The 20793-nt window shown below is 30.3% G+C and overlaps 2 protein-coding genes across 2 annotated transcripts in view; one reads left to right on the plus strand and one right to left on the minus strand.

Annotated features, from left to right (window-relative positions):
- Positions 1-13878, minus strand: part of LOC106784166 (semaphorin-5A) — a 59557-nt gene extending 45679 nt beyond the window's left edge. Inside the window, exon 1 of the mRNA XM_014743428.1 lies at positions 13226-13878. The gene's annotated coding sequence lies outside the window, so the exon portion shown is untranslated. The remainder of the gene's footprint in view (positions 1-13225) is intronic.
- Positions 13879-17178: 3300 nt separating this feature from the next.
- LOC106784194 lies at positions 17179-20689 on the plus strand. Its single transcript, XM_014743484.1, has 3 exons — positions 17179-17673; positions 17797-17987; positions 19851-20689. The coding sequence occupies exons 1-3, from the start codon at positions 17624-17626 to the stop codon at positions 20138-20140; spliced, it is 531 nt and encodes a 176-aa protein (XP_014598970.1). The 5' UTR covers positions 17179-17623; the 3' UTR covers positions 20141-20689.
- Positions 20690-20793: the final 104 nt, after the last annotated feature.

Here is a 20793-nt window from a genome sequence, read left to right on the forward strand (position 1 = left end):
TCGGATGAACAATGTACTGGAAGTTCATTATTATGGACCGGTAGTTTCTTATGGACGACAGGAAGCACAGTGGATAGTATTAGGTAGACGTTGTAGAAAGAGGAACGGGGTTTCTCTTCGTTCGTGTAGCACGTGACGGGAAAAGAATCCGTACTCGACGTATGCTTCTGAGATGACAATGAGCTCGGCTAGCTAACGTATGTACACCTAAAAGTATTCTTTGCCCACCAAAGATCTGGGTTTACGGTTACGCGATAACAGCAACGACAGAGAAAGGAACGACGATAAACACATCACACAAGCTAAAGATAGATAACGGTATAGATTTTAAGTAAAAATCTTTCTTACCGTCGATTAATACAAACTATTTAAGTATTAATATTATTACAAAAAATAATTGCAAGCAAAAACAAATAATACTGTACTCTATCTAAGTGCAATATTTAAATATTTATATCTACTACTATTTATTTGATACAAAATAATTACTATTAATTTAGTAAAAATACTAAACAAATAAATAAAAGTAATAAAAATAGTTATTAAGAGTATTAAGTATGTATTAACCCGCGTGGTATTAAACGTATTATACCACGATATCAGATCGCACGACCAACTAGTTGATACAAAATGATCATTTAAACATATGTGTGTTGTATTTTCATGATTTATTGATTTATTTAATATCAGTATAAAAATATAGTGATAAAAGTGGATGAATATTTAAGAGTGATAGATCGGTAGGATTTGACGGGAGATACGAAAGTTGGTATTCGATAAATCGACTGTTCTCAAATGGCGTGAACTGAATAAGTATTACCGTGTCAAAAATAACGTGTAAGAAAGAAAAAGGGAAATAAATAAATTAGCGTTGCCAAGGGGGGAGAGAAAAATAAAAGAAAAATGAAAAAGATGTAAAGAAAGAGTAAAAGAGAGAGAGAGAGAGAGAAAGAGAAAGAAATGGCGTCAAAGTTGGTACGTAATACCCAACCCACAGCCATCGGGCCTCCGTGCAAGGTCTGACAAACAAAGGGCTGGCTATAAAGCAGCCCGGCCATAAAACATGCTGCCAAGTACGACAAGCCGAATTCGTGAGGCACAACTTCTTGAGTTGGATAGAAATGAGGAAAGCCGCGGAATTAAAAGAGACTTCCAAGAAGAAGAAAAAGTAGAAAACGAGAAAAAGAGAGAGATGTGTTTTATGTTCGAACATTCAAGTTCGATCAGTCACGCTCGATTAATTCGATCTTACAAACTCGATAATAAAAATCAAAATAAAAATTCAAGATACGTACTGAAATATCCAAAACAATTGAAAATCAGAGTAGGACAATCCCACGTTTTCTTATTTTCTCTTAAAATACCTAGTATTTGGTAATATAACTAATACATTTTTTAAATTTGTCTCTTATTCAACCTAAAAAGGTAAAAATATAAGGATTCACTTTCGAAACTAGTCTAGAGCAAGTTTTTAACAATTTTCTAAAGCGTTTTTCTCAAAATTACAGATAGCGGGTTGGACCATTCTAGTTTTCAATTCCTCAATTCAGAGGTTCTATACTTTTTTAATAAAGAAATACAATACTTATACTGGAAGTACTAAAAAATAATTAATAGGATAAATCTTCGATTCTTTATTATGTTAATTTGTATCTGCCAACTGATGAATAATTTATCATATTACAGAGTGTATAAAATATAATATATATATATATATAAACAGAGTATAAATTTATATTATTTTTTAAATATTTTCTTGAGATAGGATGAATTGTAAAGTATGGATGGGACAGTAAATCGATGACACGTTAGCATGGAATCTATTGGAAAAGTAGTTTGTTTAAAAGCATCGATCGATCTGTATTACCTGAAATCGAATACGCTTTGAGCTCGCTTTTGTTCGAAGGAGTCTGAGAATGAAAGATATATCTTTAGCTTTGCTCTCGATTTCCTCTTATCAAGGAACTAGCGCCAAGAGATATTACTCGTTTATATTCTCGCGCGCGAAGAAACCGAGAAGAGAAGGAGGAAAAAAAAGCAGGGATGATGATTTATCGTAGAAAATAAGCGGAGCATGCAAGATGAACGCTAACTGCTGACATCTGTTTGAATTCTATCGCTAAATTCCTAACACTTCTGTTTATTTCATCAATAATTTCTCCACGTTTTTGATTCGTATTTATTATTTTGGAAAATAATAGTTCAATATTACGTAAATAAAATAATTAATACTGTAATTTAAATAAATAAAAAGTACTTGTAATAGTTTATAAATATATTATAAATAGTATATAATTTATTGTCCATGTATTTGAAGTGACGGCATTGAAATTTGTACGTTCAAATTTTAAAAATAATATTCTAATTTTATTCCAACACCAATATTGATATTTTTGATTATCTATAAAGTTCATTTTGGAGCACTCTGTATAAGATAAATTTTAGATAAGAACGAAAAGTTGTGCGGTAGGTTACCGATAACACCTATAATATTTATATTAAATATATTTGCCAAATGAATTCGTACGGTTTTTATATTTTATTCACTTCATTCATTTATTGGCTAAAAATTAGCTGAAATTTCGTAAAATAATGACCTGAAGAAGAAATTCTTTCAACCATTAAATTAAAATATTGTAATAGTGCAATTTTTCCTTTAAAGTTTTTTCATAGAATTATAAACAAAGGAGATATTTAAATGATGCCAATTAGCTAAGGCACCCTGTATTTGACAATATACACAAAACAAATGTTTTGTAACACTGATTTGATATATTATCTTATTTAAATAGAACCGATCAAATTATCTTTTTCTCGACTTTTATTCTTGCTATTAAAACATCAGCAATTATGATTAATTCCCACAAAATGACGTTTATGAAAGTTCCAAAGATACCAGAAGATTATTCCTTTAAACTGTTGCAACAACTAGCCGCTATTTAGCGAGCTCTGCTACTAACTCGCTTGGACTCTTCTATCGCGATAAATAAATTATGAGGCACTCTTAGCAAACGCCGCGAGTGTCTCGACATATGGTCGAGATTGTTTGCACTAATTAATAACAGTATAAACGAGCGAGTGAGCAAGCGAATGCGTACGTGACTCGACAAAGTGTCTACTTGCTAAAGAAAATATGAGGGAGTGGATGCTACATTTCTGATCGGATTCGTTCAACTTTTATCTCACTGTACCTTTACTATATCTTATCTTATATTACTCCAATATGAGAACTCCACGCTTCAAAGTTTACTCGATCTTCCTTCATTTTTTAATTACAAATTTAATCTCAAATTTATTTATTTTTTATATAATATTGTATATTCAGGATGAGATTTTTTAATTAGGACACTTCAATATCTTGAAAAAAGGTATATTTGAAAAATAAAGTTTGAAAGTGAGGTTGTTTGATTTCTGATTAAATTAACGATTTCAATTTGGCCAACTTTATTAGTTTTCCCTTTTAAATGCAATAATTCTTAATTAATTACAAAATTGTAAATAGTTATAATTCATGTTTGATCTAACTTCGTAAGGTTCTATTTAATAAATAATACTATTATATCGCGCGCGCGTTTCCGAGAATAAAATAACTTTAGTTTCAAATTTCTTCGACAAAAATGTGTATTGTTTTCCAGACACGAATAGTTGTCTCAATTTAAAACAAATCACCCCGTATATACGTACACCTCTACAAAAATATCATAGTTGATTTACAAAAGAACGCTTCTATCAATTTAAACATAGAATATACGCAGTAAGCTTAGATGTTCTTTTAAACGTTTAACTCGTATTGAATATATCAGGAGAAATACTTGACACCTTGGTATTTATTTAACTCAAGGAGATATACAGTGACGCGTGATATCGATGAAAGACAGAGGTCTTGCGGCCGATGATAGGAATCTTAAGAGAACCCAAGCTAGAACGATGATTTCTTAACGGATTCTAACATTGAACGATCACTATGATGATAACTCGCTCGAATCTTTATCAGAACAACAAAATAAAAAGGAATAAAATAAAAGAAAAGAAAAAAAAACCTAAAAAATAAAACAAACAAATGTAAAAGTTTCTTTAGGTATGTCAATGATTTATAGAAAGAAGCAATGAAGCACGACTAGTACTGCGTTATCTTGAACGATGATATCGATATCGGAACGCTTGGTGTGCTGGTAAAAATTCGATCATGCACCTGAACGACATCGATATCACCACTTGGATCATTCAGGTGGGACGAAAAAAGAAAGCTAATAGAAATGATCTTATTTCCTGATTACGTATATGTGGATGTACGTGTATCCATATGTATTTGCGAATGTATTTATTTACACTTATATATATATATATATATATATAAATTTATGCGTATGTATATGAATGTATTCATTTATGTGATGTGCATATTTATATATGTGTGTGTGTTCGTATGTGTAACACATAGAAACGTTTGAAACCTGATAAGACGAACGGCGTCGTCCTGTCTGTCGCATGTCGTTGATTATTTCTTTCTCACAATCAGTCCTGTTTGCCGAACCGTTAACACGATTCTAAGACCTGAGAATGATTTTTTGTTCTCTCTTTTTTTTTTCTAAGAAAAAGAAAAAGAGGATAGAAGAAGAAGAAGAAGAAGGAAACACAAGAAACATCTTGTTTTTCCGGATAAACTTCGCAACTCGGCAAACTCGATGTCGCTGTCTTGTTTAAAGTATGACGTGGAACGAAACGTGGTCTTTGAACTAGTGTAAGTTATTCCAAAGAAAGTCTTCTCAAGTTTGACGCGTTGTTAAATTATAGTTTGTTTCTATTTGGTTACAGAGGAAGATGCTGTTCATTTGAAATTTATGTTAGATGTATGTAATGTAGATTTTTTTCTAAATCGGTACAATCTTTCCGAGTAATTCCATGTAGAAGAATTTGGGTTGCGTGGAAAGTTCATACCGATCTTTTTTATAAAAAAGAATTCATATTATTTTACGAAATAAAAATCAATGATAAAAATATAAATGAAAAATATCGGTAATAAATCGGTATGAACTTTTCGAGTAATTCGATATATGTGGGAATTGACGAGGACTGGACATAGGTTTTTCGTTTTCTTTGTTTAATTCTCTATTTCTTTTTCTTTTCTCTGTTAGTTCTTGGAATTTGAGTGCGCACCCAGCAGAGATAAGAACAAACAATCGTACCGTGTTATTCAATCTTTTGTAAAAGATAAATACGTAGACAAGTTTGATGTTTCCTTGTTACGATTTTAATAAAAATAAATCAAAAGGATAAAGTGAGATGAAAATTTAGTCGATGAAATCATCAAGAAGGAATGATCGATGAATCGATGACACAGGTCAGCGATATGTAATTTCATTGGAAAGGGAGAAGCCAGCTGCACGAGTACCAATGAAATTCATCATAATTTTCTTTTTGCTAGCTCAAATACAGTAAACTACCGTATAACCCGATTCCTCGCGTACAATGAACTTATAATAAAATAATTCAATGTACAAACTCCCCACAAAATATTGTCAATAATTGATAGTCGTGTGGTTCATTTTAAATAGATTAATATTTATATTTCTGTAGCGTCCAGATATTTAACCTGTGAAAGTAGTATCCATTTCAGCAACGTCTAAACTACAAAAAACATGCAACTTTATCATTGAAACTTGTTAGCGTTGAAGCTTATAACCATTCTATGTTAATGGTTATATGTTAATTAATGAATATATATACAAATGACTCACAATATTAATATTATATATATATAAATATATTAATATTTAATATTAAATATATTGAATATTATTGTGTAATATACGAACCATGTTAAACGGATTTCTACTGTAGTACGTGCTCGTTGAAATGATTTGTATTACAAATGGATGATACGTTTGATCGATAAAGTTGAATTTTTTCGAAGGTCGTAGGAGAATTTTATCGATGATAACAAGAAGATTGTTACGATAAAAAAAAATCTAATTATATAGATTTTCAATGTACTTTATATAGCTGCTGATCGAATCTATACTACGTAGTAACCGTAAAAAGAAATCTATAGATGTTTCATTATCGATGAAATATTACAAAAAGAGAATACGTGAGTATATATAATATTAACAGTAGATTGCGTTTGGCATATATATATATATAATAAGTATATATGCAAGCATGTATGTAACATACGTATATAGGTATTATATACGTTTACGCGATACAAAGGATGCATTGATATTCCTACCGACCACGTTTCTCCCTAACGTATAATAATAAGTTAAGCACTGTTTCCCTTTCGTGTATCATGCATCGTAGAAAATGAAACCTTGCCTCGAAACTCAGCTCAGACATTTACTAAACCGTTTTAGTAGACCAAAAGCGAAGGAACGTTTATTAACAACCGTTATTGTTTTATTCAAAGGAACTTTAAAGCAAAGGCAGACTAAGAATAATTCAGATGGTTTTTAATTTTAAATGTTTGTAATTTCTCTTGGAATTATTTACTTCAGGTAAAATATGCTTCATATGATTTTATTAATATTGTTAATAATTGAAATACAGATAAATTATTATAATTACAAATATTTCAATGAAACTAATAACACCTGTTTAAAATACTGATTAAAATGGCTTCAATGTAATAATCAAAAAATGCGTAAAAATCAATAAAATAGTTTATTATTATTTCTCAAAATAAATAATTTAAATTACATTAACCAAAATATTACTATAAATTATGTTGCATGCATAATCAGAATATCTTTGCTACATTTTACGTAAGCTTATTTCATATAAGATATGCATCGAATCAATTCTACTTGCCTCGGAGAAAACGTATCAATATATCACATAGAAAGTCATTACATAAAAAGATTTCTATACAAAAAATAAATAATGTGTAAACAAAATGGGAACATTTAATTATTTGATCTTAAAATAACTCAATGAAAAATCAAACTATTTCGAAAAATAAACTTTTATAGAGCGTTATCAACATAAATATTGATTTTTTTCTCAGCAAGAATAAAAATGATTAAAATAAAAACTGCTATTATCAGCAGTTAACAAACGTACGCTACATCATAGTAAAAAGATAAACAATAAACTGAAAATATCTTAGCACTGATCAAACTACATATACAAGTACACAATATCTGCAATTATTACCCTGTCCTGTTTTTCTTAAGTATAAAAATATGAAATAAAACCGTCGTTCGTATCAACGACAATCTTCTTTTATCAAAGCTCACACTCTTATCTAACAGTCATCCATGTGATTTGTAAAAAGTAATCTGTTTATTCTCGCAGTTGTGTTAATAATCTAGATACCATTATTGTGTGCACTTGTTGCGGTATTTCATACGGTCTTTCAAATAGTCATCTTACCTTCGCAGGTTCGATGATTTGATTTTATCGATCGATACGAAGAATATCGTCGTACTTATGGTTATGATTCAACTGAAATCGGATTGTGAAACGTGCAAAATGGCACGTCTCTTAAATATGAGCCGTTTATTTTGGAAAATAATACAAATTCATTTTACTCTTATTTTAAGATATTTCAAGATTTGTGTTTGAATTAGATTGAAAAATATTCATAAATGTTTATGAATATGAAATTTTTACTTTTTATATAATAACACAAAATTATATATTATTACAGATTTACTACTGTATAGTCAATGTATGTATATAATATATCATAGTTTAAGTATATTATAGTATATATTAGTAATTATATAAATATACATAATTGTTTATTTACAATAATATTTTTGATGACTACTGAATATTATCTTTCATAGAATGATTAAAATTTCAAAAATGTATGAACAAAAGTAAATATAGTGATAAATAAAAAATAGGAAGATCCACTTATAAATACATTGTTATCAGATGTTTGGAAAGAAAATCGATTGCATTATTGCGATTAAACAGTTTGTTAAACTCCAACGCGCCATAACTTGATGAAATATTGATGAAAAGGTTTACTACAAATACTTGTTGGATTCGTATTGATGTACGTTACAACTATTATTAGACTCAAAATATCGATTTCCATTGAAGAATACATTGTTATAACTTCCATATCTTGACAATAACTTTTTCAATGAAATAACTGCGTATATTAAACTCAGCAAGGAAATATTTTGTATACTCATATTTTTTCAAATAAGACACCCGGTACATAAGTTGATAGTGAATTTTTATATCAATAATAAATAGCTAGAAAAATATTTTCAAAAACTATACCTGACTTTAGATTTATGGGTTTTTTCGTGATATTAATTCGAATTTCATTTTACATGACCAGAAATTTTTTTTTTTTTAATTATTTTCTATTAATTTACTATACTCATTCATTTGAGTCATTCTTTAAAATCATTTTAATTACATCAAAATTCTTTTTTGAATGACCACATATCGAAATATTTCAGTGGCCTACTTTAATTGAAACTCCCTGTATATAAAGTATACGCAAAACACTTAACTGTACTTCGTGCCAATTTCAAAGGAAAGATCAATTATTTTTAATTGCATTAATGACAAATGGAATGAATTTCAATTTTTCTAAATTCAAATTAATAATTATAATAATAAGAATAAACCTTATAAATAAAAATACATTTGTATTCACATGATTGTTATAGAACGAGGAAGAAAATGTCATGACTGAATTGCGTCTTATTTTAAAATGGCATTTAAAAAAAATATAAATATAAATAAAAGTGGTGAAGCGAGGAGTAAGGGGGGGGGGGTAAATGAAAAGAGAACACATGAAGGCGTTTCTCTTGGAGAATATCCGCTTATCATACCGTTGGCATGATGATATAACGATGCCAATAAAAAAGGGAAAAATAAATAAAAATAAAAAAAAAAAAAAAAAATAAACAGAGTAGGTAGAGAAACGAAATACTTTAGGAAGAGTTATTCGCGTTTGCATCGACGTGATTCGTTGCTTATCTGTGTGAGATGAGAGGAGGTAGTAGGCCAGCACCATATACGGTTCCTTCGTTCGTGCTGCTACTGGTGCTGTTGCTGTTGTTGGTTGCTGGCTTGCTGTTGCTGTTACGGAGTGCTTGACCATTGGCCGTTCGGAAAAAAGAACAAGAAGACGGATACAGGTTCGTGGCGGAATCGCGAACGTCCCTGTGTTGCGTGCATGCGTGCACAAATAGCTAACTATATACGTATAGTAAATATATGTGTGCATGTGTATTGGTTCGAGAACCTGGACCACTTTGAAAATGTCGAAATATTAATGTTCTCTTCGATTAACACTTATCGAGCTTCCTTCTTTCCAGGCTCTTATTCGAAAAAAACATCTCAGTAATCCTTGCGAAAATATACACGACTGCCGAGTGGTAATATGCTGGCCGAAATTGTTAAGAGATCACTGCGTGTATGTACTTATATCTCTTGGAGAAAGAAACAGATTTAATAAAGTATTCCAAAATTGCTTTTAATAGTTCTAAGGTCTCTAGGTTTTAACTGCATATGGGCCTTTTCATTCATAATTATTTCATTTCTTTTATTTTTAAGTATTTATATTTGTCGGAATTATAACTTAAATATGTTGTTAAACTATGTTGATCAAATATTGATAATAACTAAACTAAATAATTAAAACTCATTTTAAAAGGGATTTAATAGTTAAAGTTACTGTTTTGCTTAAAATGGGTTTCATTTATAAGCCTAAGGTTTAAATATATTTTGTAAACCATGGAGATTAAATAGATAAAAATGAACTAAAAATAGATCTTAAAATTAAATTAAACAATACTTTATTTCATTTGGTTAGAAAATTTATCCTTCAAGTATAAGATTTAAGTACATTGTTAATAAGATTAAATAAATATAAAACATAATAAAAAAGAAAATAACTTTTAATAGTAAACAATTATAGTTATTAATAAAAAATGCATAACTGAGAATCGAGCCTTTAAAGTCAATGCTTTATATATATGTATTTTTGTATCTCTTTAAAAAAAAAAGGAAAAGGAAGAAAGAAGGAATGTTTGAATAAAAACGAAAGATAAACATTGAGGAAGTAGGCTCTTTAAAGCGAAAAAACCAGCAAAAAAATGTCTTCCATCTCATTTTCATCTTTCTCATTCTCTCCCTCTTTCTTTTTATTTTCCTTTTTTTCGTTTTCTTTCTCTATTCTCATCTTCTATATTTCAGACGCGTGCGCAAATCATGAAACAGATGGAAACCACGTGTTTCACTAATACATTGTCATGCTATACTGGTATTCTAGCAACTTTTTTAGTTAGTTGGAATGATGACAAACAAAACGAATGGTTCATTCAGAATTTTATATTTTATAATATGTTAGACCGATTTCCGTAAGGCTGTTATTTATTGGTCCAGTATTTTTAAATATCTTTTTATATTTAATATTTCATTAAATTGACGACTCTAAAATTTAAACATATTTTCTAAGCAATCAAAATTAAAGTAAAATGAAAATAAATTATATTAAAGTAAATAAATAAATGGAGATATTTTTACATTTAATCGAACAATTATACCGAACGTAGATACGTGCATTCGATACATATGTATTATTCATATATTAATTCAAGATCGTAGTAAATCGTGGGAGCGTGTGTAGGTGAGAAATTGAAAACTGGTTTCGAGTTTGCATCTTGCAGAGATGAGACGAACCAGAATCGAGACGTCACTCACTCAGATCAATCTCTCTCTCTTTCTCTTTTTCTTTCTCTGTTTCTGTTCTGTTCAACATAGTCGATAAGAACGAATCCTTCGAGATAAGACGTCAGTTTGAAGAGTATCTTCTATGAAATATGTGTGGGAGCGATAACCACGTAAAAAAACACAGAGAAAAAAGAGAGAAAAAGAGAGATCATTCGTGTTAACACTCTTCGAGTTTTGTGTGTTTCGTCCGTTAGGTGTTTCTCTTTACGAAAGAAAAAGAAAACAAGACTTTTAGACGAATGAAAAGTTTATTCTTTGTAGAAAAAGTGAATCTTTATTTATTATATGTAATTCTATTTAAAAAACGCAAGTTTATCTTTACGTGTCCGCTTTCAAGAAAATTTTTAATATTAGATAATGTGTTCTTTTAAATCATTTAATTCTTGTTTAATACATTTTTTTCTATCATAAACAGTTTCGAAGATATTTAATTGATTTAAATGGGACACCTTGTATATATATATTTACTTATTCTTAGTAAATATTTCCAATGTAACATAAAAAAGTTTATACTGAACATTTTATAAATCAAACTAAAACTGATAAAAAATATGAGTACTTTGTTGCTTCCGTTGCGTAATAATCGAATGTAAGGAGAAAGATCTAATACGAAGTTTCGTTTCTCACGAATCTAATCTTGAGGGAGGGACAGATAAGATTTTCTATGAAATATACCTATCACGTCTGTCTATGGGGATTTCAGAAGGAAAAGGAGAAGAAAGAGATGAAAGGGGTGTAGAAGATACAGGTGAAAGAAGGAAGGTAAGGTTTCTTTATAGTGAGAAACGGCGTAATTACTACGGTCGAAGATCGATGATATAAGAACAAAATGAAAAAGGGGAAACGAAGAAAGGGGTAAAAAGTGAGAAAAAGAAAAAGAAAGAGAGAGAGAGAGAGAGAGAGTGCGTGGCAGGAAGTGGCTAATGCTAACGGATACTGTCCTCGATATCTATGTGCATTAATGCCATAATCCTATTACGATACTGAAATACTCCTATAATACCACATGCCCCATAGGCTAGAAAGAGATTAGGATCGCACAAGTCATGAGAATCGAGTCTCGTTTATAACCGTCGTCTATTTAACCCATACGATGAAAATCATAAAAATGTATAAATATGTATTTCTATATGTGTACATGTGTAATACATACAGTGATGAAGAAAACTATTGGCACAGATTCAATTCTGCTTATAACATATTCTGCAAATTTTTATAAAGTATAATTTATTCCAAATTTTTGTAAAATATAATATATATCTCAAATGTTTTAATTATTAATAATTTATTTGGTTATAGTTTTTTCGCTCTTCTATTCGTATAACGTAGATCGTATATCTCGCGTTATACTGTATTCTTAAATTTCAAATTCATAAGATAAATTTTCAAAAAATAAAATCCTATTATTTTGAATAGTACAAAAGAGTCTAAAACAAAATGAAATCTGCATCAATATTATTATTCGATACTGTACGTATTATAAATCAAGTTACAAATTTTGAACGTCGACGGATTATTGATTTATATTCTAAGATTTATGGATCTAAGATCTACAATGCAATCTTTATTGAATTGAATCTAACATTTTGCTAGGAATTCGCAATAGATACTTGTTTGATAGTTCAATTTAGATTATTTCAATCTCTGTCCGAGTCTCTCGTTTTGTTTCAATGTTCCTATATTAAATCGATTGAAAGTCTGACAGCAAATCGATCCCACATTCTCAATACGATGACCATATCGTTGTCGATTAACTTTCTTACAAGTGTACGAGGTCGTTGTTGAATTAATAGCGAGAAATATATCTTTCTCTTTCTCTCGTTTAATCGTCCAGTTATTTTATTAAGGTATATACGTATACATTGCATACATGTTTGTGCATATATAACAAAAGAAAAAAACATTCAAAATAACGAACAAAAAAATAAGTATTTATTTTTAAATAAAAATACTAATAAAAAATAAAACTAATAAAAAATTTGCTTCACGCAATTTGCTATTGTTTAAAATTAAATTTTGTTGTTTCTAGTGCTAATTGAGAAAAATAAAAAACAAAGACTGAGTAAATAAATATAAATAGAACGTAAATCATTTCTTCTTCGCGCGATTACATACTTGAATAAACATTTACGATCCATTCTTTTGCAAAGCATTACGAAGGAAGACAATGATAAAGATAAAGATAAAAATGAAGAGAAGAATAAATCCTTTCTACCAGTCGCAAGTCCGTCATCCACGTCCAAGCTTATTCTCTTATTCTTACTTATTTACTCTCTCTTTCTCTCTAACGAGATAGTAAAACCATAACTAATTATACCCACGCGCACCTTAAGGACGCCTTCACCCGACTCGTTAAATCGTATCACGTGACAAAGGAGCGCCAAATAGTCCTACGCTATTTTTAATATAACGCGATACTTTATCTATTTCATTTTTTCGTTAAATTTCTACACAATTTTCCTTAATAAATAAATAAATAAAAAAGTCAACATTAGAAACGTGGTAATTTACTTACCGGTGAAATCTGCTCCAAGTCGTTTACAAATCTCCAACTTCCGTTGAGTCGTTGAAAACTTCCACGCTATCTTGCATGTTGTTGTTCACGTTCGACTTTGATTTTCATCATTTCGTATTAAACCTTTTTTCTAAAAAAATAGGAAAAAAAAAACACTGCGGAGAAGTTTCTTAAATAAATACAAAATACGCGTCACGCCATTTCACTGTGATCTTTTATTCTTTCTTGTCTTTTTATACACCTTATTTTCTTTTTATTACTCCTTAATTATATATAATACACGTACATATACTTATGTGAGTGTTTGTTTTGTTATCTTTTCTTTTTTTTACAGAATCACGTGCTGAAATTTTGTATTAATAGGAGCAATAAAAAATTGAGAAAAGGAGTTCTGGTTTGTTTACACGACGGGAAGAGTTATAGAAGGGAGGGGAACAACGCAACCTTGAGGATTTACACGATTTCGTAGTACTACTACACTCCGCCATCCGAAGACTGACTGAAGCCTCGTGATGGTGTGAGCCACGAGTACGCCAGTTTACCACTCCACCAACCTCTCTTCTTCTCTCCCTTCTCTTTCTTTCCTCAACCGGCCGGTGTCCTCGGTTGTTTCCTTACACACTCTCTCTCTCTCTCTCTCTCTCACCCTCTCTCACACACACTCCATCTTCCTCTCTTTTTTTCGCTTTCTGTTCTATTTCTTTTTTTCTTTCTCCCTCCCCCTACTTCTGTTACTCGTATAGCCTATGAAAGTAAAGGCGAACAGCCTATCTCGAGGAGGAGAAGCACTTTTCAAGTTTGCCGCGGTCGCCGCTAGGTCGTCGCCACTCGTTGGCGCTACGATCGTACTTGCCAATCGTATCGTACGATCGAAATATCGTATAAGGTTATGGCGGTTATTTTAATTTCTAAATCATTTCATTATTCTATTCAGTGTTTTTAAACATTTAGAATCAGTATTTGTAATAAAATATTGTTATATAAGGGAATAAAATTCATCGGTATTACACCTTTTGATATAAAACTTCTTAATAATTGCATTATTTTACATATTTCTGATTTATATTGTGACTGATATTCTGATTATAGTAATATTTTAAAATTTATAGATATTGAATTATAGCATTTATTCGTTATATTCCCTCGTTATATCCGTCATTTATATGTTAATATTTCTTCTACAATAAGTAAATACACACTTAAATTGATTAAAAATGTAAAATTAATGTATCTCTTTATTTCTATATGAAAACATAATCTATAATATATAAAACTCCTTTATATCCTAACATATACTCTGACATATTTATTTTAGAAAATAGTTATCAAAAATCTTTAGAAATACTATAAAAAGAAAACTAAGAAATATTTTGTTACCAAATGAAAGAAGTGGAATTGTAGAAAAATCAACCCTCATCTATCCAGCCCTTCCTTCTTCATAAGAAAACAGTAGCTGTCATTCATCCGAAGACTCGTCCTATCTCAAGGCTATAGTCCATCAAGGACGATAGGTCTCCTCTACCGACTCCACACGATTGAGCTCCTTTTATTCCATCTTCCTTTTACTCCCTCTCCTATCAGAAAGAAAGAGGGAGGGCAGAAAGCATGATTACGCGTTTACGAGGTGGACCCACCTCGAGCTACTACCTGCCTTCATAAGAAAAATACGGGAATGGAAGGGAGAAAGGGTTCAAGGACGAGAGGTAGAAGAGGCCGTTTATTATACGTATTGCGGGGTAAGGGAGATCGATGCGTACCATCTAAAAAAAAATACAATAAAAAAGGACTCTCGTACGAGGAGATGTGGTTTCGTTCGTCCCGTATAATCCCGAATTCAGAACCTGTTTCTGGCCCGTGGGTCAACAACGAAACTTACTTCTGTCTTATTTCTTTCTCTTTCTCTCTCGAATATCGAGCTTACCACTCGTCGTAGGAATTCTCTTAGCTCGTTGAGTGGCTCCTCTCGAACAGTAGTTACGCTACTTTCGACGGCTTTATGACTCTATTCTGCGTTCCAACGGGACGTTGAACAACTTCGAGCTACGGCATGCAAACACTCTCGTAGCTACAACGAGAAGCAATAATAGCACGTGTCCTTGCATTTATCTACTTTCCTTCTACGATGTTGGGAGTTATCAAAGATACTGCACTTTTCAGGTGCATGTAAGTATACCAGATCTATTTACATATATTCTATATACGTAGAATCTATAAAAGAAGGATTGGGAAATAAAATGTATAGAAAGTATGTATACGGTAAGTTTCAGGAGTAATTGTTTAAAGGATTATTAAAGGATTATTAAACTTTTAATTTCATAGAAATTTGATTAGAAAACAGTATTTTACTACTAGAGAAAAATAATTTTACATAAATAATAACTAAATTTGTTTCACTAGATTATTCGTGCATACACAAAATCTACACCTTCTTTGCATTTTATAATATTTTTAAGATCGTTAGTCATACTTTTTTAGACCTATTTTCTTATCATTCATGCAAAATTATACTTCTTTTAGCTATAAAATTTTTATCAATTTCCAAGTTTAATAATCTTAAAAAAATATGTTTCTGTGTATAAGAATCTGAAAACATTGAATTACAAGCAGATATCAATCATTTGAAATTTATAGTGAAAATGCATACGAACTGTGACTCATTATATGTAAATTTACTAATAATCTATGTAATAGTCATATACGCGTCAGTCGTCATTTTATTGTTAAAATAAAGATGTGAACGGTCCAGTGGAAGATAAGTATTCGAATGGATTGCATTCATCTCTCTCCTTCTCTTTCTTTCTTTATCCTCCTTTCAGATCCTCTTATCCTTAATCGGCTTGACGAAGCGCACGGGTCGTTACCAGGCACGAGCTAAAACCCTAAAGGGAGCACGGAACCAATGATTGTGTTCAGGATCGAACATATTGCGAGAAATAGAAGAACAAGAATATGAAAAAGAAAAAAAGAGAATTCTAAAGTGTTAGAGCGCAACTGTGTTATAGGATGCCGTGTTGTAGGAGAGTTCCCGCAATTTATGGATCGCGTTATAGCGAAACCGTGTCATAGGATTCCCTGTTTCGAAAGGGTTACCTGTACCTTGCTTTCGCAAATTACTATCCTTTTCCATATTTCTATCTTCTTCTCTATTTTAATATGTGACAATAATGAAGTAAGTTCTACAAAATTGGTGTTGTCGGAAAATATGTATTTTTACTAGACAATGATCTCAAGTATGCGGCCACAATTGTAAGAGAATGTGACTATTGTGTAATATACCCCAACAAAGTCGAAAATAATTAAAATAATTTAAAAATAAGTAGCCACTACTCAGGGGTGCTTTCAATACGCTAAAGTAAGAACAAAAAGTTATATAATCATAGGCCCGATATGACTTCGTTTTCGAATTATACTCAATTTTATATTCTAAATACTTGTCGTTAGATCATTTTTATACAAACTTCACCTTGAATAAATGCTTCCATACGTCTTATCATTAAAAGAATATTGTTTAGACAGTATAAAAGAAAGTCGTACATGAGATAAGAAATTTGCTCATAATAGTTGAAACAAACAGTCATTAAAGTTATATAAAATACAGACAGACAAAAATAACTATAAATCGAAAACTAGCTATTCTATCGGGCTTGTGATTGCATGAATTTTGTTTTATTATTTTAGCGTACTAAAAACACCCTTTTAGTTATGCTCACATTTTTTTAAATGCTTTGTATATACTTGCTTATACTCGTCTTACGATAATTTAATAGTCAATGTTCAGCAACTCGTATATTAAACTAATTTCTTTCTAAAATACATACACATTCTTACATATCTACCTACTATAACATATGTGTTCGATCATGCAAATATGATTCATGCTTGTCCATGAACAGAAGTGAACAGAACAGAATGGAATGGAATAGAACGAGGGAAAGATAATTATTTTTTCACGATCCGTAGTGATAGTACTATTACGTCATGACACCATGTGTCATGACAGTATGTGTGGACACTCGGAAGTTGATCATCTTGCAACCTGTATAAACAATTATTTTCTTTAATTATTTTCGTATAGCAAATGCAGAGTAAACAAGTGCATAGACGCGAGTATTAAACTTAGTACAGTTTCAACGACAGAATATCAAACTAAGATAACCTAACACTGCCAGCAGGCGAGAAGATATAGTAGTATTAGCGAAGTATAAAGAGTGTTGGTGCATTGCGTTGTAGCGCATTCAAAGTTTCCGTGCAGTTGTATTCGCGTCGTTGATACGTAACCGCGTAAAAGCACGTATTCGAATCTTTCTACCGGTTTTACCGGCAATCATTTAAAAACTTCATTCCACGAATTGTTTAATTCTCTTTTTGTTGTTATTATACAATAGAGAGGGAATACTGATGATGACATACGCAAAATTATTATTTGCGTTTGGAATTTGGATGATTTTGTGAGTGTATTTTCTACTTTTTCTTCTATATGGCTAACTATTGTACAACATTATAGTACATTATTGCGCACCATTAACATTCATTTCACTGTCGTAATCGTAAAAACGAAAAAAATGTTGCAGGGCGAGTGTAGGTCAAACTAACGATTGGTTGTACGGATTCAACATGGATTTGAGCAAATTTCAACAACAAATACAACAAGGTGTTCATAATCTGCAGAAAAATATACAAACTAGTGTAGCTAAAACTTTAGCTGATGTTGATAAGGTTACTTCGAAAATTCAGGCGGATGCGGCAGAGGCTGCTAAAAATGGTAATTTCATTGTGGATTTTTATGCAAAACAATATTTTGATATGTACAATAATTATTATTTTGCTTACTGCATTTTGCATATGTTATGTATATTTTAATCAAATAGCTTATGTCAATTATATGAGCTGTTTACATGCGAAAGTGATTAATTTTTTTTTAGGATTTTTTTTTCATTTTAGTGTCGAAAGAGTCACACAACCAAATAAAAACTATATTTTTATAGTTTATATTTTATACAAATTTTTCTCTTAATAACAAGTCTTCATATTTTTTAATATGACAAATTGTTTTCTCTGTTGTATAGTAAATAATATAACAATGTAATAGCAGTAAATTTATTGTTCGAAATTTACACATTTTTTGTAATAATTAATTTAAATAGTTATTAACAACAAAAAACATTAATGGTCAAGAATAACTATTATAAATTACAGTACTAAGTTTAGTTAACAATAATGTAAATTGTATTTCAATAACTCACTATATTTATTAAGTAATATGTTTCAAATGACAAAATATGTGATTCTAGCGTAACTTTTCAGATATAATATTCAAATACTTGCAAAAATTAATAATATTTATTTACTTCTTATACTGAAAAAAATTTTGTTTATTCATTTATTTAATTTTTTTTTCTTGACTAATAAATTCTTTTAAAATGAGTTAAAACTAGTTTAAATTAAACATGAATGACTTCTTTTCATATTGTTAATAACTAAGCAAATACAGAGTATAATGTCTATATAAAATTCATTACAAAAAGTCTCATTATAAAATATTAATGCATAAATGTGTTTATCAAAACCTGTCTAAGAGCATTTAGAATTTCAAAATAACCTTTCTTATCTTTAACAGTTTAAGATAATAAAAATTAACATATTTATACTATATAAAACATTACTCGAATTTATAAACATTTATCAATATTTTATATATATAAAGTAAAATTTCAACAATAATCCTTAAATGGGTTACAAAAAAACCAGCTTGTATAATGAAATCAAAACGTAATACTGAAAGCATTACTCGCAAATTCAAAATTATCTAGTAAAAATTGAAATTCTACTAAAATGTATATTTTACGAATTTTACTCATTAAAATTCACAGTTTTTTTTTTATTAGATAATCATTTTAAAATTAATTGAAATCCTGATTACTCTTGATCAATCTCGTTATCATAATGAAGATTCGACTTTAGGAGAATGAAAAATGAAAGAGATCCTTTCACTATCAACCGAGACCGCACGATCGATTCAAGGTTGCACGACGTGAACCGATCATTGGCGACCTCTTTTCTATCTTCAAACTTTGATAATATCAAAGAAATCTCGATTTAAAGTCAAGAACTTTTATTACCTACTTACCATGATTTTCTCGTAATATCCTGGAGGTGTCTGATATTCCTTATCTTTCGCCAAGATCTTTCTACGAATCACAATTCTATGTGTGATTTATACTTTAACGCACGGAACTTTGTAAACCTGACCGATACTCATTGTCAGACTTTACTAACCTTTTACTGGAAACGTTTATAACCTTTGTTAACTACTATTTACGAGATCGTAATCGTCAAGTATAATGAGAAATCTTTTCTCAAACCTTTATTCTCCTGATTTCATCTTGTTCGTGTCATATAAAAGAATCATTATCAAATTAATTTCATTATTTAATAATGAATTTCTCCAAATATTGTAGTACTAACCTGAGACTGTCTCATATTACTACCAATCTGCCATGTCACTTTTCTTATTATATTATAATCGAAACAAAAACAGACAGGAAATACTAATTTTTCTTAAATCAAATCTCAAGCTATTAATTGTTTTGCAAATAATCAATTAATTTGTTTTTTTGTTTTTCAGGAAATTATGGCAGTGTCATTAGTATAGACAATGGGGGTACGTTTATTTCAAGTGGTGGCTCTGGAACAATTATCAGTAATGTTCCGGGTTTGTCCAAAATCATAACGTCAGGAAATCTTCCAAACGGTGACCCATACGTCCGTGAAATTGAGGAAAAAATCATAGACAAAGTTCTTTATCATACCGAGAGGTTCTACAATAAGAAGACAAAGAAAGACAAGATAACCGGCTATACTCTGGACCTTAATGATCCGAACGCTGAACCCGTCCCGTTCAACAATCGCTCCTAATATTATCCTGACGAGGTTGCTAAATATGCCTGTAATTATGACACTCGATGTAATTCAACAAATTCATTCGAAGATTTATTTTTTTAAATATAAATTAGAAAATTAATTTTTTCTTATTTAGATTAGTCGAGGGGTTTCTAACATTTTGGTTTTTTTGAGCCACATTTGAAAGTAAATTGTATCGTGTAGTACACAAAAAATATAACCATTCTAACGATAGTTGCAAAGCAAAAATGTTTAGTAAATATTGTACGATACGATTTTATGAAATGACGGTTTTTTTATTGTGACACATTCATTAAAGATAGTCTACGTACGTCCCACGAACCCTAGGCTGGACAGTTCTGTGAGTTAGTTCATTGTCATAATTACTAGCATAAATAATTGTCTTACTTATTTTAAACCAGAAAGAGAAAGAGTACAAGAATTATTGTTACCCTTCTAACTTAATAAATACTTTTGGTTGTGCTTTTAATGTTAAACGCAAAATAAAACAAAACAAAAAACAGATTATAATAAGAACTATTAATAATTAAACAGTGAAAAGATGTTGTTTTATTCTTTTAATTGAATTAGATCATTTATCCTCATAAATAAATGAAATTGTTTATCCTTTTGAATAAACTAGAGGTGCTATGTATGGTATATGTTAC

The sequence above is a fragment of the Polistes canadensis genome, unplaced genomic scaffold (genome assembly GCF_001313835.1).
Source record: "Polistes canadensis isolate GaletaPanama2010 unplaced genomic scaffold, ASM131383v1 scaffold_31, whole genome shotgun sequence".
Lineage (NCBI taxonomy): Eukaryota > Metazoa > Arthropoda > Insecta > Hymenoptera > Vespidae > Polistes > Polistes canadensis.

Coding starts and splice junctions, on each gene's coding strand:
- LOC106784194 (XM_014743484.1), top strand. CDS start 17,624: ATGATGACATACGCAAAATTATTATTTGCGTTTGGAATTTGGATGATT. Junction 17,674..17,796: donor TTTGGAATTTGGATGATTTT/GTGAGTGTATTT, acceptor AAAATGTTGCAG/GGCGAGTGTAGGTCAAACTA. Junction 17,988..19,850: donor GGCAGAGGCTGCTAAAAATG/GTAATTTCATTG, acceptor TTTGTTTTTCAG/GAAATTATGGCAGTGTCATT.